Source organism: Botryllus schlosseri, chromosome 1 (assembly GCF_051294905.1).
Source record: "Botryllus schlosseri isolate E-star chromosome 1, Bs_hap1, whole genome shotgun sequence".
Taxonomy (NCBI): Eukaryota; Metazoa; Chordata; class Ascidiacea; order Stolidobranchia; family Styelidae; genus Botryllus; species Botryllus schlosseri.
Genome location: NC_137236.1, coordinates 39,275,649 through 39,299,353, shown reverse-complemented (window position 1 = coordinate 39,299,353; position 23,705 = coordinate 39,275,649). Strand labels below are relative to the sequence as shown.

Genomic DNA, 23,705 nt, shown 5'->3' with positions numbered 1-23,705 from the left:
TAGACTTCTCTCATCAATAGTCTTAACCTTCCATGCCAGCAAACTATCCGCTGGGATTACCAGCATTCTGGTTGCATTTTATGATATGTCGATAAGGGGGGCGCGAAATATTTATCTATGATAAAGGGGTTGGGGTTGGGGCGTGTCTGAAAAAGTTTGAGGACCACTGGCATACAGGAAACAGACCACGATCACCAATAACGAATACAGAGGCGTTCATCAACGACTTTAATGGTGTGTGCGTACGCGCGAGAATAGCCAGACATCAGTTGTTTTACTGCCAGCCTCATTCCGAAAAGCCAGGATAGTAGCTTCAGCGACAGATAATTGCGCTTCGTTAGCGGGGCGTGACAGGAATATAGTAGACATAGCAATGATGAATAGCTCTGCATTACTCGAGTCATATCTACCGTTACCCATGTTTACATTGGCAAAGAGCGCAAACGTCATGAAAGGTTTCAAAATTAATTGCTTTGGCGTTCTTTAGATTACACATCATCCGTAGAAACACGACCAAGCGACCTTTCAGAACACGATTGAAGAGGAAAATAGTTACAATGCGCCAATCAGGGCGTTATTGGTTCTGAATGTGACTGTCCGAATGTGACTTGCGGAAATAAGTTGCTTTCAAAGACATAGTAGATCGACGATTTATCGTATCAGGAAATTGATTGTTAGAACTGCATTGTTAGAATCTAAATGTAGTTATAATATTGTCGGTGCCGATTTTTTGGATATTTTCCGTTCGTGATCTGTGGCATCGAGTGTTTGCTTGTTTTGGGGTATTCATGGTGTTAGCGACTACTATGGTCATATACACCAGACCAATATTCTTCTTATTTTCCGTAACTGCCGACTTATAGCACGGCCCACCTCTAGACTTTTGTAAGACACCGCTGACGCGGATGAGGTGGCTAGGAGGTGCATGCCTAGGTAAACCTCCAACACTTAGGTATCGATATTCGTAAGTCGACCTCGGTCGGACTCGAGCCCGCACTCATTGGTGTTGCAGCCGCGGATTATACCACTGCGCTATCTCGCCGCATCGAGTGATTTGAGTGTGAATTATCGTCTTGGTATGATAGTTTTTCGTATGACTGGATGGTATGCACTGACATGTTTAAATATAATGAAATGAATAGGCTTAGCCTGGGACAGGGTGTGTATATTGTAAGTATGCTGACAAGCCAAACTTATTTCCGATTCAGGAGGGTTCGGATGGATCTATCTTACTGTGTGCTATTGTTTCACCCTGATCCATTCTTCGCAGATTCAGCACGTGACGTAACAATCGACCAATAGTTAATGCTGTACCATTGCTCGCTTTATATCCTGCATTGAATGATAATGGCAGAGGGTAATGACGAAATGAAAAAAAGTGGAAATATGCAGCCAATCACGTAAGTAAATGAAAAAAATGGATTTTCAAAAGAAGAGATAGCAGAAGTATCAAAAAATATTTTGCGCGAATTAGGACTATTACAAAACTATTTTTCAAATCTTTCTTGCTAGATGATTAAATCGCCAGGTTGGCTAATAAAACGATGCAAACCAAAGTTGAATCCTTCCAACCGGTAATCGCGAAGCTCTTACAGTTTTGAAATTTTGAACTCATTGTAGAATATTAATTTTTAAAGTTTTACTGGATACCCCATGAAATTGATAAGTTGTCAACATAAACAATGCAAAACAAATTTGAATCAATTGCAACCGGTAGAAGCGAAGTTGTTGCAGTTATAAATTTTGGATTTGAAAAAAAAAACAGCATTGTCGGTAAGTAATCCCAGAATTATCACCGAAAACCTAAAATAACGTGGCTTCTACCGGTTGTAATTGAGTCAAATTTGTTTTGCATTGTAGACAACGTATCATTTTGATGGGTTACCCAGTGAAATTTGAAAAAACAAATTCAAAAATCTTTTAAAATAAATTCTAAATTTCTAAACTGATAGGTGTAAGAGATTCGCGGTTACCGGTTGGAAAAAGTTCAAATTTGATGTGCATCGTTTTTCATTGGGCAACCTGACGATTTAATCGTATAGTACGCAAGATTTGGAAAAGGAGTTCTTTGAATAGAGCTCGTGTAAATAGTCAATTAGTCATTCAAGAACTGGTAAATGTATCTCTGGTTGCCGCAAAAGGTGCAGCGTAACCTTCAATATCAATCATGAACGGCGGTAACTCTCGAACTGCGACAAATATATTGCCCAATGGGCAATGCCCATGTAAACCTGATCATATTTTTAAAACGTAGGCAAGCCTTCTCGTGACGTCAATCCAAAACAATTCATCTTCGAGACCACCTTATCTAACTATGTACAGGTACACGGGCCTTAAGTTACTAAGAGCATTCATTCGTGAGCAATAAGTGCAATGTACCACGTAACTGCTCTCATTTTGGGTACGTCAAACACGCGGTACGCAATAATATTTTGAATCCTCGCGTACGAGCAAGAGCTGCCGGAAGTCCGTATACCAGTGGTCGGGAACCTTTTTCATCTGAAAAGCCATGTTGGCCATATATTGTCCATTTTAACTCCCAAAGAGCCATACATGTGAACCACTTGTTACGTCACAATTGAAAATTCGTGATGTCATGGTAGTACTAATTCGAACTCAGTACATGGGATTTGTCGTGGGCGCCATGTGTCCTCTGTAAAAACTGGTAGGCTACTAATCATCCTGCGATAATGCAATTCATCGTAAGTAGCTCAGAATCTATAATAACTGATATTCATTTAATATAACTATAGCCCTGATTCCGAAAATCTAAGAATTGATCGAGTTATCAATTCTTAAAGTATTCGGCGGTAACATAAGCGTTGCACTACACGCCTACATTTTAAAAGCAGTAGGCTAATAGTAAGCTAGGCCGACTTACCAATGAAAACAGTGGATAACGAAGCGTTGTTTGTAGTTTGAATTTGTAATTAACATGCCCTTCACAGCTCATTTCTCGGCGTAGATTAGGAGGACAATGTGTATTTGTAAACTAGATCGTCATACAGACGTCTGCTATTCTCTTATCAACCAACGCATGGCGCAATCCAAGATTACGCAGCGCGCGATGTCCGGTACATCGAATTCGCGAGGGATATCGGTCGCTGGCGCTACAGCAACTTAAATTTGAGGATTTTGTAAATGGGTCCAAGCCCTTAATCCTGGATACGCCATTGTCTTGACCTCTTAAATACATGTTTATCCTGTCACGAGAATAATTATTCTGCCCGTTATGAAAATTTACAAACACGTTGCTGCAATATCGATAAAACTAAGTACAAAATTAAAAATAAGTCAAAGAGCCTATACCCGAAAGAGCCATATATGGCTCGCGAGCCATAGGTTCCCGACCACTGCCGTATACTGTTGGTAGACGTTATAGTTTATGGGGAAATATATCTTATAAAATATTTCAGAATCCACAACAGTGCAGTCAACATATCAACGTCTGGTGGTGGATCTGGTAAGCTTCTAACGCTAATTAATTGTCTATATTCGAATATACCTAACAGTCGACTTCTCTCGATCTCCATTTATCCTCCCTTGTTGATCGTGAGATGATTTCCGGCTCTTATCGGTCTTAAGTAGAAATTAATAATTGTACAGTTCATAAGTTTCGCAATTGTATTATTCATCGGCGTAAGACTTTCAATCGCTCACTTGTCCCATCATACACTTTTAGACTCTTCAGTGAGACCAAATTTGGAGTATTTGCTACTGACTGGTCGAACATTCTCGATTAGTTTTGGGCTTTTCGGGACACGGTTAGTAGCCTACATGAGGATCGGCCATGAGAAGTCCAGATAAATATCCGACTCGTAGAGTCCTCACAAAGCCAAGACTAGAATCAGTTACCAGTGATGTTGCTGCAGTGATCTGTGTGACCACTACGTCACTCGCTTCCCATATGCAAAAGTACTACTGAACATTTTATAGCAATTATCACAATAATCTCACTATAATCATAGTATAGACCAGGGGTCGCTAACTCAAATCGGGTTGCGGGCCACTTTTCAAATTTCGCAGCGGCCGCGGGCCGCATGAATTCAATATCGGTATAAACTAGGCAACCATCGTTTCGGAACTCTACGTCAGTATAACGCCGTGCTACTTAATTTAGGCAATGGGCGTAGTGACCACAAAAGAAGTAATATTTCATCAAAGAAATACAACTACAACAAAAAATCATATCAATCTTTTCATTTTATTTTGAAGTCTGAGCTGTGCACGATACTGGAAACGCTTTTCAGCGAATAAGGACTCGATATTGGGGCTAGCGAGATACGGTACTAGCTGAAATACCATCTCCACGTAAAGTTTGATCTTGTGGGGAAGCCCTAAGCCAGTGGTTCTCAAACATTTTTAGACACGCCCCCCATAATGATACTGAAAACTTTCGCCCCCCCCCCTTATCGTCATATAACAAAATGCAACCAGATTGCTACCAATCCCAACGGATAGTTTCATGGCATTGAAGGTTATGACTGTTGATATACACAAAATACACGGAACATCCACAAAAACCAAACTTGACGTAAATCGCGCGGAGCGCGAAAAATTTTTCAGTTGACCGAAGCCCCGCACCCTCTTCAGATGCTTTCACGCCCCCACAAGAGGAGCGCGCAGCCCAGTGAACCACTGCCGTATGCCGTTTTATAGGCGTCTCGATCTTGGCAGTGTTTTGGTCATTGCACGTCAAGGCAATATGCCCAGCCCATTCGTTCCAGCAGATTATTCTCCCTCGATGGAATGCTGTTGTCATCTCCAAAGCCGTTTTAGCTATGTGACGAATAGTGATGTTGGGCACATGAGAATAGCTTATTTCGAAACAACCACAACAATACTTGAAACTGCATTTCAAAATCGTTTTCTCAGTTTTCTTCTGAAATCTCAAATCACGTCGAGGGCCGCAAAATATGACTGTCCATTTTCTTTTCAGACTACAGACTATAAAATCGACATGAAAGTAAAGCTTTAACAACAATATGTATCGCTAAATTGATGATGTTGCCATGGGGTCACTTTTTGGGCCTAGGTTGACGAATTTATTCGCTGGTTTCTAAGAAAGCGATTTTTCTAATGTAAGCAAACCGCATATGTATTTTAAAAATGTAGATGACACATTTGCAATTTTAGACAGTCAAGACGACGGCAATGTTTCCTTGGATTCTCTAATCCAGTGGTTCTCAACCTTTTTGATTTAGCGGACCGATAAAACTTTAAAATAAGTGTTGCGCGGCGGTGAACCTTAAAAATTCAAAATTAAACCTAAATTTCATTGCGACAAATGTATGCATATCTAATGTAATATTCGAAGCTATATTTACTGCCGACTCTTTGAAATTATATATTTATACGGGAAGCGAGTGGCGCAGTTGGTTACGCGCTGCAGTCACGAAGTGAGTTTGGATCCCGGTACTGACCAACTGCTAGGTTTTTCCGGGCTCTTCACTGCCGTGCGCTAATGATCTGTCCCGATGTTCGGCTTGTGGTGGAAATTTATAATATCAAGTCCATTTTGATCGACAATGGATATCCAGATTGGGCAACTGAATTACAAAGAAAATATGGCAATTCAAACAGCCGCTGGTACTACGGTACAGTGTACATACACTTCCATTCGCGTGTGTCAGTGTCAGACCGCTTTGCTTATCAGATTAGGTCAACTATGCAATCGTCCTATTTTATGCTCATTCCTCGAGTGGTGTTTATGACTAGACCGCTCAAGCCTCACACCCACAAGGATGTGTTTCCTGCTTTTTAAAAGAGTAATATTATATATAATTTCCCATGAGACTGTGATAGTCGGTATGTGGGACGCACAACTTTGCGGTTGGCTGGACGAGGGAACCAAAATATGCCTAAATCGATTAGCTCAGTAAACTAACCTATCGATCGTTCTGTACTTGTGGTTTAGGGAAGCGGTCGACTCTGGTTCGTATAACGAGGTTACAGCGTTGAATTCAGCAATCGGCCAACATATTATGAAGTATCATGTCTGTGCCAGTCATTACAATGACGGCATGTTCACTGTGATTGCTAAATACAGGACCGTAACTGCCGCATCCAAAACTTCCAAATTTTTGGGGGGGAGCTCGAAGTGCGCCCAAAATTATTTTGTAAATTAGCATAAATTATAGAGTTACTTTTTGAACATTTTTGCAACTTTTAAAAATATTTTCGCGCTCCGCGCGATTTAATATTGCCGAATATCTGGCTTATTGGGTACTCTACCCCCCCCCTAAAAAAAAACGAAAAATAGGCATGATTTATACAAATGGGCATTTCGGCGTCGGCCATTACCGCACCACGACGCTCCGAGACATACACAGTTTTAGGCCATGTAACATGCGAATCCAAGAAGTGTGCCAGAACGATCGGCGGCGAGAAAACCGAGGCCGAATATGACTGCCCTTATGCCGCCCGAAAACTTCGTTATATATACGTAGTCCTATTTGTTTAATTGTCCATAGGCGCGTAAAAGGCTGGTGCCGAATGTTCTTGTCCCGGCAATCTGAACCCGACAAGACAAATGCCTACCCCAAAGGAAAATTTAATTGACAGTGAAGAAACACCAATTTGGAATCCTGTCCCTCTTTTAGTTTAGTACGTTTGAGCGATTTCAATATCTTTTGACATAGCAGACAGGAGGTCACGAAACAATATCCTGTAATGAAGTTTTTATATCACCCGAATATGCTTATAGTTTAAATATTATTTACGCGCGGGCCCTACAGTTTCCAAGACAACTCATTCAGATCTACCGGGAAATCTGTTACGTGAGCAAGAAGGATAAAAAATTGATAGCAGTATATATGCAATTCCCGATAATATTGCCCGATTTAGTTAGGAACTGCTGAAAATATTCGCGCTTCGCGCGTATAGGCGATGTAACGGTCGTGTCACTAAACACTACAATAATTGTCAATGACAAGTCGCAGCAAACACGACCAAACTGATGGACAAGCCCCCCAGAAGCTTGGATTATCATCCAATTGGGGGGGGGGCAAGACAAACGTTTTTTCTTATGGGGGGGGGGTGACGAAGTGCTGTTACGGTCCTGGTTGAATGTAAATCTGCCTTCCATATGTCTGTGTTGAAGTCGACTATCATAAAATTGACCAATCCTAATTTATGCCGGCAGAAACAGTTTCTATACAATTCTTAAAAAAATTCCAAAATTTTATACCGCTATTTGTCTGTGTAATGTCTTATGTGTATTGTATAATTTAATTTTCTCTCTTCTTTGTAATGACTACCGGTACAGATGACTTTGCCTGTAGCGTTCATTTTTATTATTGCATTGTTGCGCCATTCTTTGCAATTTGGTTTTCGATTGAACATAGTGTCCTATATGGTGTGGACACAATCAAATCACACGGCTCAGTGAAATTGGTATACGTCACATTTTTCATTTGGATAAAGGAAATTTGACGGTTATTTTTGACCGGCTTATCGAGCATCAAATTTGATAAAACGGGTATCAATCGAAAGCTGCCGCTGTACTGATTACGAAAATATAAATGTCATTCCGCTCCTGACACTTGAACTCCCACAATCAGCCTCGAATATTCCCTTGTTATACAGAGTGACATAGTGACGCAGCAATGCTGTCTGGCGAAACGAGAGCGTAGCTGAGAGAGAGAGAGAGAGATATTTATTGATTTGTCCAACCGTAAAGAAAACATCATTGGCACATGAAACAACAATAAATGAACTTAACGGTATAGGACAGGGTGTGACCGATATGACTCTGGGTAGGGTCAACTAGTCTGATCACACCCTGCATTAACAAATACAGATATCGTGTCATAAATTTGGATGCATTGGTTGGGATCAATCAATTCAGCTCAGCATAAAAATAAAATACTGAAGAAACTAAAAAAATTGGTGTGAGACAAGCGGATCATTGGTAACGGGAGAGGAGGTGACTGAATAATTCCTTTTTGAAGGAGTGGTATGGGAGGTCCCGTATTGATGAGGGTATAGCATTCCATATGACAGGACCGGCATAGTCGATCGATTTCTTTGTGAGGTTACTTGTGGGTCGATGAAAATAGATGTTACCTTGGGAAGAAAATCTGGTATTATGTGAGTGAACAGTTTGAGCAAGGGCGAAGAAATCATTAAACACAGGAGGCAATTCATTTGAAAAATATTGATGCATAAATTTAGCTACTTCAAATGTAAAAATATCGTCAAATTTTAGAATTTTGTATTTGCGGTAGTACTGGGATAATCTTGTTCGTTGGGGCAAGCCAGCCATCAAACGCATGGCTCGGTTTTGCAGGGTACGAATTTTAGAACAATGTGAAGTACAAGCATTCCCCCATACAATTATGCCATACTGTAGATACGAGTAAAAAAGCGAAAAGTAAATTGTCCTAAGCACAGATCTAGGAACTATGTGCTTGAGTTTTGTCATTACACCTACACATCTAGAAAGCTGTGTTATGGTATGAGCAATATGCGGTTTCCATGACAATTTAGAGTCAATGATGATTCCAAGATATTTTGCTGAGTCACACAGTGAGATACAGTTATTATCTAGATTCACAGTAAGGTTATCAGAAGCAGTATTAAAGAGCATCATCACAGTTTTATCGGTATTTAAACTTAGTTTGTTAGCAGCAAGCCATTGAGAGACTTTTGTAAGTTCACTCTGCACAGAACTTTGTAGGTTGCTTATAGTATCGGATGAAAGAAAAAGATGGGTATCATCGGCAAACAGTGTAGTATAAAAGGAGGAACAGTTGATAATGTCATTGATGTAGATCAAAAATAGGGTCGGTCCTAAAACTGAGCCCTGAGGCACTCCACACTTTACATCCATTTCTACCGAGGAGCAAATGAGTGACAGCGCAGCGAGAGTGACTGCCCAGCTGGGAAATGAGCTTGTGTTTCGAAGTGCAATCGCGTCGCAGAGAAACGTTGCGCAGTTAATACTTTCTATAGTCGTTCGGTATTGATGAGTACACAAATTACCAGCCTTTCCTTCACTTGTAGCGGTAGAACTGTGTCTACAGAATGCATTTGGGCCCTACAAATTTTCGTGCATTGTCATTCAACGTATAGAGCAGAGGTTGCCAACTTTTTTGTCTTCATTCCCCACTTCAGATTTATTCCGAGTCTTCATTCCCCACCAGAACCGTAATAGCACCTTTTCTGCCCCGCCCAAAACGTTGGTCTTAGGCCCCCAGAACCCTCTCAGCCCCGATGAGCCTGTACGCGTTTTCTCTGCAAGTTATAGCTACATTGAGTCTATTGTTTAGTGCATCGCCTTATTTTGACTAAACGCGTGAAGCGCGAGAAATTTATATCATTCGTGTTTGAGTCGGCCAATATGATCGGGAATTGCATATATTTTGCTGTCAATTTTGCCTCCCCTCTCTGTCACGTAATTAGATTTACCGGTAAAGCTGAGTGAGGTGTGTTGGAAAAGGTAGGACCCCTAAATAAGAATTGAACATCATCGGGCGTTTCCATTAGTATATTGACTTCGTTACATTATGCTATTTCGTGACCTCCTATATCTGCTATGTCAAAGATATGGAGATCGCCAAAAGTAAAAGACACACAAGATTCCAAATTGTTATTGCTTTACTGGCAGATAATTTTTCCTTGCGGGATGGCATTTGTCCTATGGGGTTCAGATCGCCAAGATAGGAACATTCGGCGCCAGCCATTAACCAATTAAACATATATGTATATTGTAGCCTATATCTATCGAAGTTTTTGATCACCACAAGGGCCTTCATTTTCGGCCATGGTCTTCTCGCTGCTGATCGTTCTGGTACACTTCTCCGAGTTGCATCTTACATGGCCTATAACTTCATATGCCTTGGTGCGTCGTGGCGCAGTAATGCCCGACGCCCAAGTGGCCATTTCTATAAATTCTGCGTATTTTCGTGGGGGAAGGGTACCTAATAACCAGATATTCGGCAATATTAAATCGTGCACCCACCGTGGAAATTTTTTGAAAAAGTGGCATGAATTAAAAAAAATACTTTAATTAAATACGATAATTCACGAAATAATTTTGGGCCCATTCGAGCTCGCCCCCCAATTGGAGGGTTTTGAGTGCGACAGTTACGATCCTGTTTTCCACTACCCAGCACTTTTGTCTTCACAACCACACCAGTACGCAAGACAATCGCTTATAACTGCAACATAAAACGTATTGCGAACCGATGCCAGTAACGCTCAAAATTTCGCAAAAGCGTTATTTCATGTCCAACTAGTCGTGCTGGATGCGTTTGTGAGGCCATCATTGGCAATCCAGAGTTAGTTGAAAAGGAGGTTTTGTGAACAACACGCAACATAGTTTTCGATCCAGAGCAGTTAAATGGTAACGGTAATTGCGCATGTGTCTCCGTGAATATGTCGACAGTCCTGTATATGATTTTGAACAAATGCGTCTATTCCCCATCAGAAACCATTGAATTCAACACTGTTTGGGAACCACTGGTATAGAGAGATCTTTCCGTCAAGGTAGCTGTATTCATTTGATATATCAGATTATTACGATATCGATTGGCTTAGCCCGCTTGTTGTGTAGGGCTCTAGGGACACGTTGCGCTGTTGATGATGGGTGTCGGTACTTTCTATAGTTGCTTTGGATAAGTGTGAGCACACATTACTAGCGTTTCCTTGACCTGTATGGATAGGACTTAGTCCGCGAATGCAGCAGGTAAAATGCTGATTATAGGTTTATAGCAGCGGGTCGAACTAAACTGGGGTCGAGCGTCGAGGTCCGTATTCAATCCTCTATTAGATAGCTTGCGAGCCGGACCAGTCAAATGATTCCGAAATGTTAACACCAAACCCTAACATCTTTGTTTTTCACTGGAATGCTCTATTGAAGCCCCCTTGTCAGGAATATAGGAGATTAAACTGAACAGTGACGCTAGAATTAGGTATTTGAACTTCTTTGAATGTCGGAGACCTTTTGCGTCAGAAGTAATACATTGATATCATTGCCGCGACGACAGCTAAGTACCAACTCTCGCCACGCAGCCAGTCATATTGAAGTAGAAATTGTTCCGAATAAAATGGATTGGTTCGAATTCAATGAATTAACGTTGTGGGGTACATGTAGGTGAAAACTGCGACGGAAAACGGAGCACAGGAAGTGAAAATGTACACGAAGGAGTGTCTCATGACGGTGAGTGGGAGTAACTTCAGCTCATCTGTAGAACACCAAGCTCAAAATTTATGCGGGGAATGTTTCTCGATTCAGTAAAACATGTCTGCGCCTTCAACAATGGTATAGTGACGTGCAGATTATCGTTAATTTCATATAAGAAATCAGAGATTGCTCGACTTCCGGAGATGTGCGATGTGGCTAATAATCATTCCTGTCAGGTCAACTAATGCCAGTCTTGCGCATGGATAGGGAGATTAATTTATCTGTTGTGCTCGGGTCTACATCTTTATCGCTATACGGTGCTATATTATGGGGCTAACTGTTAAGTAAACAAGTATATTATTCAGATATAGTTACTGCATATGCTGGACAGATTTTCCGGTTAAATAAAAGCGCACATGCTTTATATAGTTTGACATCACTGACTTTCATTGGTTCTATACCGAGGATTGTAAATGCTTGGAAAATTGTGCGTACTGGTGATTTATGCATTGGTAGAGAACGAATTAGTTACTCCCTACAAACTGACAGGCATTGTCGCTTTTCGATTGTAACATTCGGCACGAAAGACGTATTTTTGGAGAAGTCTCTCAGCAAATGACGCAGACTGGTGCCACAGCAATAATATATTATAACCATTCTTAACCACAAGCTTCTGGTAATTACAATGATTGTATGTCATAGGTTGTACTAACCTTCCCGGAAGCAACATATGGATGAACATTCTTGAACCGATACGTAAAGGGAAAGAAGTTTACTTCGGATATCAGAAGCATGCGAATGGCCATAAGCAGGAACTCGCAATTAAACTTGTGCGCAAGACAAAAGAACTTGAGAATGAGATTAAAATTTTACAAAAGATGGACAGTGACCCATACGTCATGCGAATTGTTACTTCCGGAATCTTACCGGGTTTCATTCCGAGAATATACCTCGCAATGGAGCGATGTTCGCAAAATCTTAATGAATATACACAGGAAAGTGAGTTTGACCTCCATAAGGCCTTAATGTTCTTTCTACAAATGGTTATGGCAATGGTACATATCCATCAATGCGGAATTATGCATAGAGATTTGAAGCCTAGCAATGTTCTCATTTCAAAAGACAAGAAAAGGATCAAGGTATCCGATTTTGGAATCAGCAAAGAAATCCCGGACGACGCAACTAACGTCACCGTGACACAATCAAGTGCTGGAACCGATGGGTTTAGAGCTCCTGAGACATATACAAAAGTGGAGAAGCTCGGATATCGAGCGGATATCTATCCCATGGGCATAATTGCCTATTTCATCGTTACGCATGGACGTCACCCCTTCGGTCCTGACCCATTATTATGGGCCGTAAACATAAAGGAAAATAAGGAGCGTGATTTATCTGGCATCCCAATTTTTCCCGATGAATCTTACAAAAGGTACAAATTGCAACATTTGCTTGAACGCATGTTGGAACACGATCCCGCAAAACGGCCTACTGCTAAAGAAATACGCGATGATATCTTTTTCGATGGTAAGTATTGTCATTTTGCGACGAATGTATTTACCAAATTTACTCACGTTCAGGCATTCAACATGACGGCAATACAAAAAGTTCTCCGTGCGAACTAGCAAACGAAAAGAGCCAAAAGAAAGAACGAAGTAAGTTGAAAAGCATCTCATAACAAAATGATGAATCAACCAAGAAATCAGTTGAAAAGCCTACTCGAAATAAAGATACAATTATTAGATAACTTGACCATGACCATTCACCTTCATAATCTGGCCTGCTCTCCGAATATCAATATATGCATCGAGTTGCGAATCATGTGCGTGAATACATCTGATGCAGGGGTGCCGACTATTTGAGGGGGTGCGATATACTCTTCAGATGTACATGTCACCGTCGTCCACCTACCTGCTGACTGATAAGAGGTCAGCGTCCAGTCGAATTATTCAACATTGTGGCGTTGGTTACGATTGTACTTTAGCTAGCCAAATTTCTCTTGAATCAATGACAATCTTCTCTTTCGCCACAAATAACCCATGGTCAGTATTGCTGCGTGGTAGGCACGGAAAAGGGACAGCAATGGGGGTCATATAGAGTCTAAAATTCTACTGCTACCGCTACCGAGTAATACTTTGTCGATATCGATATATATGGTACTTGGTAACTTAGAGAGAATTTATAGGTGCTTGTTTTATTGCTTCTCATTTAAGATATTGGACCCGAGAATGTCTTCATCACAAAAAGTTCTCAAGTTCCAAAAACCTCTGAGAAAACACAAAGGAGAGAACAGATCAAGGATGGTCAAGCGGAAGGTGAAATTCTTAACTATATATCTAATGTATTTGAATTTGGAAATTACTGTGACTTGAAACTCAAGTCATATGCCAGATATTACGCTTCCTTTGATCACAGATAACAGCGGCCGCTCCCTCAAGATCGGATAGCGGAGCAGAGACTAACAATTTCGCGGCGGATAGCGCGACAACTTTTAGCAATATTGGCGTAATGTGATTTGTGACATTTATATGTTAGTGGTGGAATTAATATCAGTACTATAGTCCAGAGTAGTGCGTTTCAACTAGTGTGCCGTGAGAATGTACATTGATAGTAGCCTTTGCTACAATTGTGGTGTCGATATGCCAGCGAAAAATGCCATCCGTCGACGGTATATAATCAATAAAATCTCAAAGTTCCCCGCTACTGAGAGAACCTTTTTTTTCTTTGTGGCCCAATCATGTATAATTCTTTGATGCCAATCAATTCTTATTTATTAGCACATTGTACCGCTCTTTCCCCCTCAATTTCGCCATATTCATTTTTCTCCATCGATAAATTTTAATTGTTGGTTTCAAAAAGAATTATAGGTGGAGCAATGCCCTCAGTTGTCCTACGTAACGAGCCGCAACTGATAATAATATTATTATCAGTATCATTTATTAATGGTGAGTTAGCAGCGGCGCCTGTCTCCGTTCCCGGCCTTCTGCGTGCCGCCAATGATAGATGATATTCGGTATATGGTTAGGGTTACAATTAAAACAAAAATCAATTTAAAACAAACATGTTTAAAACAAGGTCCTTTTTAAAACATGTTTTTATAGTTTTTTTTTAAGCCATGACGTCAGGAATATTCAATTGTGAGGTCATAGTGGATTTGCGTTGCCAGTAGTAATTGCGTTCATATTGGAAGATGTCGCTAGCCGCGAGTTCAGAACCCCTGCCGTAGAGTCTTTTATTTGTGGACAATCGTTTGAAATGATCATTCCTAAAGTTTCATTTCTAATCTGTACCAAAGGAATTGAAACCTCAGCACGGAATCTCTAACTGTTCTCTCCAGTGCTGTGCTATCCCAGAATAACTTCGAGATGAGCTGCTGGATAGAAATGATTGGGCTGGTTATGTGTTGTCGTTGTTGTTGTCGTTGTTGTTGGGCCTAAGATGCGATCATGCGATATGCGATCAAAGGTGTTGTCGTAAGCGTTACACGCTGTTATTTTATTCGCTTCACTTATCATTGTTGTGGCTAACGTATTTTCGGCTCTCGTGCATTTAAAATCGAAAGCGCGGATTTTCAGGACACGGTCATGTATTTCAAGAGATGAAGCTGCAATATTTGCTTTGAAAGGATGAAAATATACACAATTCCCACATATATTATGATGCTATTTTCATGATAAGTCATATTATTGCTTTTTATCACTAGCCTACAGTTAATATTTGCACAAGACACGATACACGACACGGCTACACCACTGCACGATAATCGAGCTAAATTAGAACAAAAACTTATTTTGGGATCGGCGGGGGTCCGCGATGGCCTAAAAGGGGTATGCGAAGACAATATGGTTGAGAACCACTGCTCTAAGGTGTTACTCGCTGCGATGAAGAATTCATAAACCGCAACATTTGATCAGCTGCAATTTAATGTACAATTTCCCAATCGTTATCGCTGATTGATTGTTGTTAGGTATATACCAGGGGTGTCAAACATACGGCCCGCGGGCCGCATCCGGTCCGACAGACGATTTTATCCGAACCGCGAAGCAATTCTTAGTAAATTGAAAAATTCCTATATTTTCCAGCACATTTGCAACAAATGTTGAGATATTTTGCAGGAACTGCTTCAATGTTCATTGGCCCCATTATAACCATGCACCCGACAACGGCGCTGATTTCACTCTATAGTTACCACTAATAACACGTCATTGAAATCGACATCCAATTTCAAGAAGAGTTCTGAGTTTTATACAAACATGGATCAAAAAGCAGCTACTTATACAGAAGCGAAATGCAGATGAGAAACCGTTATATGCAGTTTACATGGAAAATATATTAGTTGCACATATATATAATTGAAATATCTATGATCGCACTGCGGTGTCACTTTCGACCCAATAGATCCCCAGACATAAGATAAACCAGACTCACGGTTTAATGCTAATAAACCAATTTCCAACGTCCGCGTTTTTAATTAAATATATTTTGTATCGCTCACAACGCATTTATGCAGGGCTGACGCCAGATTACGACTAAATCAAAGGGAGCATAGTAAAGAATATGCCAACTTATATCGTCGTTGGCGTCACTGTTTTGGCGGTTCTTAACTGTATTCAACCAGACAATCCTCGTATTTTTGACAATTCCATTGTTCGCGAAAAAGGGGTTGCGCATTGCTACTTTGAAAACCCCATGATCTGTGTATTATCTGTACATGCTTTTAAGGTATTCAAGTGAAAAGCAAGAGCACGAGGTAACATTTTGGAATCTGTTGACTGGTCTGGCCCGCGAGCGATTTGAAGGCTTGAATCCAGCCCGCGACGCAATTTGAGTTTGACACCCCTGGCCTATAGGTTTAAATAAAGCTGTTTCATTCAAATCGATATTTTTATCAACAGTGTCCTACTCACAACTGAGAACGATTCCATGTTTTGACGTTCAACGGTAGCTTGTGTATAACGTAAAATGTACATTTGTAAACGCACAGAACCTTCGTCAAACAATCGTGCGTTGACATAGCACGCTACTTATTTGTATCCGAGAAATGGTCCCAACAAATTCACGTTTTGTCCGCGGGTAAACACTGTATAATGTGCACCCGTGAACAGATTTGCACACGTACGTACACTGCTTTGGTACATATTTTGTATGCGACAAAGATCCGCAATTGAATCACGTTTTCGTTATATACGTCTCACCATATCATCTCATCATCCAACTCACAACATCTGTGGAGTAGTAATGGAGAATTAGGCTCACCATCTTCGCAAATCTTGCTTATATTCAGAGTTCAATTCACCAACGGTTGCAGTGACTCAGCAGGAACGAAGTGATGCCCATATTTTTTGCCACCGCAATGTTGCGGAGCCAGTTGCAGATGCTATACGTCGTCTACGACAAAAGGGATTGAATATTCAATGCACATATGCTGCTAACTCAACTACGAAGCAAGCCGTTTTCAGTGCATTATCGAGTAGATGCAAGTAAGTTAAAACAAAATTTCTAGATTTTAATAAAGACGACTGACAAAAGTATAATCGACATCGTATTTCCGAAACCTCGAACGGGTATGTGATGAATTGTCGGCAATGCTTTGGTCTCAGATAATAAGGGTAGCGATATGTCTGGATTTTCCCGGAAATTTCTTGCTGGACTTCAGTGTTTAAATCTGGGTCCTGGATTAATGATAATAAGGCAGATTTGGGCGCTGATATATCAGTCCAGCCTCTGCTGTAAATCAATTGAGTGGGATTCAATATGAAGCTATTGGTAACTTTTGTAACAATGTGATATAAACCCCCACGTGAGGCATTTACGGCACTGCCGTGATCAAGTCGATATTGGCTTCTCGATATCGAAAAATCTCCTGAATCCTTTAGCTGCACCGTAACATCTAGTCTAGAATAACTGAATGTTACGTTTTCAAATTTCAAATCTTGCGTGGTGACTCATATTCGCACTAACGTTAGCGTCATGAATTAATTCCAAGTCAAGTCTCAAATTATATTCTTAGCTTCCTAAGTTCTACCAAAGTGGACAAGTGTGGAAGAACTCCAATTTAGTAGCATGAGTTCTTTGTCTGGAATGTTACATCTATGTAGATAAGTAGCCTATGCTACTATGCCAACATTCCAGCTTATTCATTTCAAGATACACGAACATACGACAAATATTCGTCAAATTGCGACAGACATAAACATGCACTTGTATTCCAAGACAAGTTTTTTGATGATGCTGTCTGAACTATATTTATACTTCAGATTTCCATTTAAACCGCGAAGATCTGATAATAGCCTTCTATACCTAATGATACTCATTTTTTAAAAGTTTTCTTGGTCAATGGAAAGTAGGCCTATACTTATCCATTTCATAAACATTTCGCAGGATATTCTTCATTAACACCGCATTCGTTTAAAACGATCTGAACGAACCTGCATACAAAGACGTGTTCAAGAGAGAGCACTTTTCAAGGGAAAACACTTTGATACTTTGTCGCGACGCACACAAGAAAAGGATCCCGGAATTGCTACTCGATTTGCCAGTGAAGCCTATGCGCCCTAAACCAGACGCTCAGGAAATAACGGACCGAATTTTGGAATTTGTTAAAAAGAATTCAAGTCACGTGTCGAACGAGCCTGAAATTATATCGCCAACGGCAGAACATACAGGTACTTATGGAGGTATATATATTGTCAGTTTTTTTCTTCAATAAAATAACGCAATACTTTTTGTAGAATCGCTAGTACGATCAATGGAAGACCCGGACCGGGACAAGGATGTTTTTCTTGGCGCTGTAGAAAGATTTGATAGAAAAAGACTGTACGTACTGACCGGCTGCGTTAAACATATTTCCACTGATCAAAGCTGTTACAACGCACTTTCCTTAGTACCCTGGAGCAAAGTATTTGACTTTGACGGAGAAACCGATGAAACCTCAGGTTTGCTAAATATTTTACGACAATCATTACCAACAAGTCGTCTGGAAGTTCTGACGACGTCTGATCAAAAAGAAGTAGGGGAAATCAGAGATAAAATAGTCAATTGGGTTGGCATTGCAGAAGGTGGGAATAGAAAGGTGAAAAGGCAACTGCAAAAGCATATCTCGTCGTTGGCGAAATTTTGCTCGGGACGAAAATCAGCTACCATGGTAATTCTTTGGTATCATAATGATGTCAATGACGAAATGGAAGAGAATGTTCGAGATTTCATTTCCAAAGTGGAAGGAAGCTTTGGGAATAGGCCTATCAAGATTATACTTTGCTTATCCAAGGAAGTTCAAGACAGTGGCAAAATGAGCAAAGTATCTAAGGAACAAGTAGACGAAACAATCGTCGCTCCTTTAAATAGAATTTGTGAGTGGATCGAAAGCTTGAAAGATGATCTGATTCCCGTAGATCATGACGTTGAAGCCACACTATTGCCAAGATCGAAGGGAGAAGACGATAAAGGATAAGTATCATCTTGTGAACTCGACCAAGAAATATTGGCATGGCTAACCGTGGATTTTCATGTACTAACACTATCGTTTTTCCAAGGACCTATCTCAGAGTTTGACGACGAAAAAGTTAAAGCCCAAGGAATCGAATTCTTGAAGGGTGGAGATCTCACGTGGGAAGTTCTGAAGTATGGGGGATTCGCCGTTAAAAGGGTCAAATTCGATGTAATAAAGCAACGGATCCAGGAATTAGTCAACAATCGTGAAACAGGAATCGTGACCCTACATCATTCCCCTGGAAGTGGTGGAACAACACTCGGACGACAGCTACTATGGAGTTTCAGGTCCGAAGTTCCTTGCCTGGCCCTTGATAAGAGAATAGAACTTAGACACGACTTCAAGGAGAAACTTGAGAAGATACTTGAGATATCAGGCTTACCCGTCCTATTGTTACTCGATGGACGGTCCAGTCAAGAAGCAAAAAATATTATGAGCATGTTCCAAGATGAAAGCATTGTTATCATTCAGGTGGAACGGAATTACGACATTATTAACCAACAAGACAACAATGACCATTTTTTTCTTCATGATAGAGTTTCGTCAAACGAAGCTCATAACTTCGAAGTTGCATTTCTACGAAGTGCCACAGCTGGAACCAAAAAATCCTTGGAAAAACTGACAAAAAGTACTCTATCTGGCAACCAACACTCTCTGTTTGAATATGGACTGACTGCTTTCAACTCAGATTTCAGAGGGATCGGAAAGTATGTCGAAAATCATCTGAGACTGAAAGACATCAAGAGCAAATGGCACCACGTCGTTGCGATGCTATCATTGACAAATTACTACGGAAATCGAGATTTGCCAGCAGAATTCTTTTCAATCATTCTGGAAAAAAATGAAACTGAAAGGGTGATCTTGGAAAATGATATCCCGGGATTAGGACAACAGTTAATACGCGAATGTTCCGATGGCGAGGAGTGGAGAATATCACACTACCTAGTTGCAAAAGAGGTACTGGAACAATATCTTGGCCGCATTCCAAGTGATAAAAATAAACCAGAACTTAGCCAAATCGCTTGTCAAAATCTTGCAGAATTGGCCCGTTATTTCATCATATGCATGAAAGAACACGAAAGGTTTGGAGATACCCTACAAAGTAATTTCATCGACATTTTGACGAACGTATTCATCGTCCGCAACGGGAAGTATGTTGATGACATGGCCGGGCGAAAATCAGCTTTCTCACGACTTATCACTGATATTGGCAACAAAGATGAGCAGAGAGGAGTGTTCAAGCTATTGGTGGAAGCATTCCCGTATAATGCGGAATTTCATGCGCACTTCGGGAGATTTGTGGCCAAGAAGTTCACGAACACGTCCTATAATACAGAGGCTGAAAATGCTCTAAATGAAGCTGTAAAAATCAGAAGTGACAATTTGAGGAAGAGTAGTACCAGCGGTAATATGCCGACGGATGATGAGCAGCTTCAACGAGTACGAAACATGCTTGGCTTCGCCTATTTTGAAATATTACGTCATATGATTTCAAACAAGTATCCCCGCACAGACGTTCCGGATATCGGAAAACTCAAACAAGCAAAAGAGAAAGCTTTAGCAGCTGTCAATGTATTCGCAGAAAGTCGGAACAAATTCTGCTCAGGTGTCATCCGATTCCATGATTACATCGGAGAGATCAAGGTCCGTCTGCTGATAACAAAATACTGTTTCAATCACAATGCACGCGATCTAATGACGATCTCATCTCCGGAGCATTCTTTACATTTCATGTGGGATTTTATTCTCGACACCTTCGCGGAAATCGAGTATCTTTTCGAACAATGTATTGAGCTGTCAGAAGGAGGAAAAGGTCAGCTACAATTCCAGAATGAGATAGATGACTACATGTCCTGTTTTGCTTCTGCTCAAGATCGTTTGTGGGACTTTGTGTTGAGGATAGATTCGGCCACATCACTCACCTCGAAACGTTGTCGAGCAGCATTAATGCGTCTTTCCTGTAGATGCGAGGGGGGGAATCAACATATCGATGTAATAAAGAATTTACCGGAATATAAACATGCTGAATATATCAAGTTACTTGAAGATATCATCAATCACGAAGATTCATCTCACATAAAAATATCTCCATACATGGAGGATTGGATGAGAATTTCGCGCAATCTAATGCAACCAGCCTCACTACGTTATGCTAAGCACTATGCCGATCTCTGGGATATGAGGAATGAGGGCGGATCATTTGCTCCGCTGTACAGATACATCATCCAATACGTAATGACGTTGCTGGATTACACACCGGGGAATCGGTCAGAATTAGACAAGTGCAAAAAACGTTTGGATGATTGTCAGAGGCTATTCAGGTCCAATATAGTCCGAAAGCCTATCGAATTCATAAAGGATCTCAATGGTGATACCAACCTGTCTGTATTACATGATGCTAACGAAAAGCGACAGCCTCTCCACAGATTTGACGGTCAGATAATTGACGTGAGGACGTGGATGGGAACAATTGAGATGCGCGGCAATCGCATGGAATTACCATTCACAACAAAAAATCGCTTCATGAGCTATCACGCTAAATCAAAGCAACGCGTGAACTTCACCTTAGGATTCAATGCAAAAAGAGGAGCGCAAGCATACGCAGTTTGTCAGATAGAAAACAGACCGGAAAGCTGTCCCCGATGTGGACACGTAATTATGTATGCAAAGACCGGAATGGTGTTTTGCACCAACTGTCAAAATTTATTCGAAATTAAGTGAATTGCATGACCCAAAGTAAATATCCCGAAGACGGCATCAAACTTGTCGTATAGCAATGTGTATTCTGTGATGAAGCAACGGATTTTATTATTGCATGGCAATTAGCCTACGTGACGCACTACAATTCCAATAGTAAAATATGTCATGCTGATGATATATGATTTGATTTAGACTTGTAGAATGGAAATTTGGTTGTTGATACGACTAGATAAGTACTATAAAGTAATTTTACTTGAATATATGCTTATTATGTTGGAAATTTGTAATTGCGCAATTTGTTATAGACTCGATAGAGGCCGTGCTATGGGATTCTATATAAATGAATGCACAGTAAATGCATGATGTCAAAATACCATACAACATTGGCATGTATATCAGGTTTCATAACTTGGGTTAGCTGGTAAGGCTTGCCAATTGAGATTAACGGTAATGGAAACGCAGTCACAGTGTCTATCGGATCCAAATGTATTCCAACTGTCTTGATACAGCATTGTCATGTTAGATCTGGATTCAGTCAGCATGAGTATGGCTTTTATCTCGCTTATGGAAGACGGTGATGCACAGACATGGGGTGATTACTTCATGAATGTAATCGATTACGATTGCGATTACGATTACAGCGAAATCAGGAAGTAGTCGATTACGATTACGATTACATTGGAAAAGTAATCACGATTACTCACGATTACAATAGTTTTGCTTCGTACAACTAAACTTAAAAAATATATTGAAAGAAATATAAGCAATTAGGGATTGAGATGAAAAGGCCTATATGAGATAACAACTTTCTTTATAAATGTGACGTCCTTTGCTTGTTACGTCATAATATACCAACTGCCCCAATCTATAGGGGACGATTTATCGCACCCAACGATTTGCATTCCTCCCTGCTTCGTAACTGTCGCACCCCAAACACCACAATCGGGTGGGAAGCGAGCTTGAAGGGGGGTCAAAAGTATTTCATACCTCAACATAAATTATAGAGTATTTTCGAGAGATTATATTAACATGGAAACTTTCGTCGAGCTTCGCGATTTAATGCCTCTAGATTGCTTGATTTTGAAATGCATAACCCTCCCCCTCAAGAAAAAAGCAGGATTTATAGAAATAGGCATTTCGGGTACCGGTCAATACCGCGCCATAACACACCAAAGAAGATATGCAGTTTCGGCTAACATCCGACGACTCCACGAAGTATGCTACCAAATACATTGGCCGGAACTTTAGGTATGTGTCCTATGTAAATAGCCGCGCTGGGTGGGAGTGACGAACAGTCCTGTCATTCCAATCTCAGATCCCCAAATCAAATGTCACCCGGCGCACCCACAAAGGAATGAAGATATGACAATTTGTCTCACGAAAGTTTTTTTCTTTTAGTGTGCTGCGTTTGGGCGACTACAATATCTTTTGATTATATAACAGACGGGAGGTAACGAATCAACAACATACAATAATATAATTATAACAACATGCCAGAAGTTATAATTATCAATATACGTGCCCCCAGCTCTACAGGTAAATCTGACCATCGGGGGGCTATGAGAGTAATAATATAATGCAAGTACCAATATTATTGACGAAATGCAGTCATCAACTTGAAAAATGACCAGGACATCCAAATGGGGGCTCAAGATCAAGTTTTAAAGCGGGGACGAATTGCTGTTTTGGTCCTGATTCTAGCTACATTACAATTACAACCCACGCTTTAACCTGGGGGAGAAGCGGATGACTATGATGGCAGGTTCGAATGTTGAGTAAAGAATTGGGAAATAACAATTGGCGCTTGTTTCAAATAGAGTCATATGAGAATAAGATAAAGTGAACAAACAATTCTGCCGTCCACTTAGTACATATTCTACAAGCTGCCATTACGAGAAACGGCAAAGAACGGCTCTGTTATGATATGTATCAGCAGCTGTTGATTTAATGCTTCGTTGCGGAAATCGTAATGTTTCATTTGACGAGTACAAAATTTCAAATCTTTGTCGTTTTTTTACGTACATACAGTACATAGGCCTACTGCTCGCCAACCAGCAGCGGTCGAACTGCGTTTAGCTATAGATTGCTAACCTACGGTAGCCGTCGGTTAGGAATCTAAAGCGTAATTAAGCATAAGCTAACATTAACATCAATACGTAAGTTGCTATTTGAAACTAGGACGAGTGGTGATTATTATCCTGCAGCGAGGTAGTGGCGTCTGAAGTGTATTGATGACCTGATATACAGCATAGCGGTTGTTCTTACAATCACGCTACAATGTACATCGAATACCTATTTACTACATGTGGGTGGATACTTCTTACGCAATGACCAGCAAGGCTAATACTTCTGACGTAATAATGAGCAGTGGCGTATGAAAATCATGCGTTT

At 40.6% G+C, this 23,705-nt stretch overlaps 2 protein-coding genes across 4 annotated transcripts in view; one reads left to right on the top strand and one right to left on the bottom strand.

Moving 5' to 3' along the window:
• Positions 1–23,705, bottom strand: part of LOC145436782 (uncharacterized) — a 181,165-nt gene that overhangs the window by 26,100 nt on the left and 131,360 nt on the right. The window lies entirely within an intron of this gene.
• On the top strand, positions 141–21,707 carry LOC145436496 (serine/threonine-protein kinase/endoribonuclease ire-1-like). 3 transcript variants are annotated; one of them, XM_080313874.1, is made up of 9 exons: positions 141–1,400; positions 3,417–3,463; positions 11,099–11,164; positions 11,831–12,652; positions 12,706–12,780; positions 13,339–13,440; positions 16,410–16,605; positions 17,507–17,790; positions 17,857–19,047. In XM_080313874.1, exons 1-8 carry the CDS (start codon positions 1,342–1,344, stop codon positions 17,535–17,537), a joined length of 1,398 nt encoding a protein of 465 aa, XP_080170000.1. In that variant the 5' UTR covers positions 141–1,341; the 3' UTR covers positions 17,538–17,790; positions 17,857–19,047. The 3 variants fall into 3 exon arrangements, with proteins under 3 accessions (XP_080170000.1, XP_080169986.1, XP_080169995.1); XM_080313860.1 differs by lacking the exons at positions 141–1,400; positions 3,417–3,463; positions 11,099–11,164; ... (2 more) ...; positions 13,339–13,440; positions 16,410–16,605 and having other exon boundaries at positions 17,538–17,790; positions 17,857–21,707; XM_080313869.1 differs by lacking the exons at positions 141–1,400; positions 3,417–3,463; positions 11,099–11,164; ... (2 more) ...; positions 13,339–13,440; positions 16,410–16,605 and having other exon boundaries at positions 17,538–17,802; positions 17,857–21,707.

Coding starts and splice junctions, on each gene's coding strand:
- LOC145436496 (XM_080313860.1), top strand. CDS start 19,047: ATGAGCATGTTCCAAGATGAAAGCATTGTTATCATTCAGGTGGAACGG.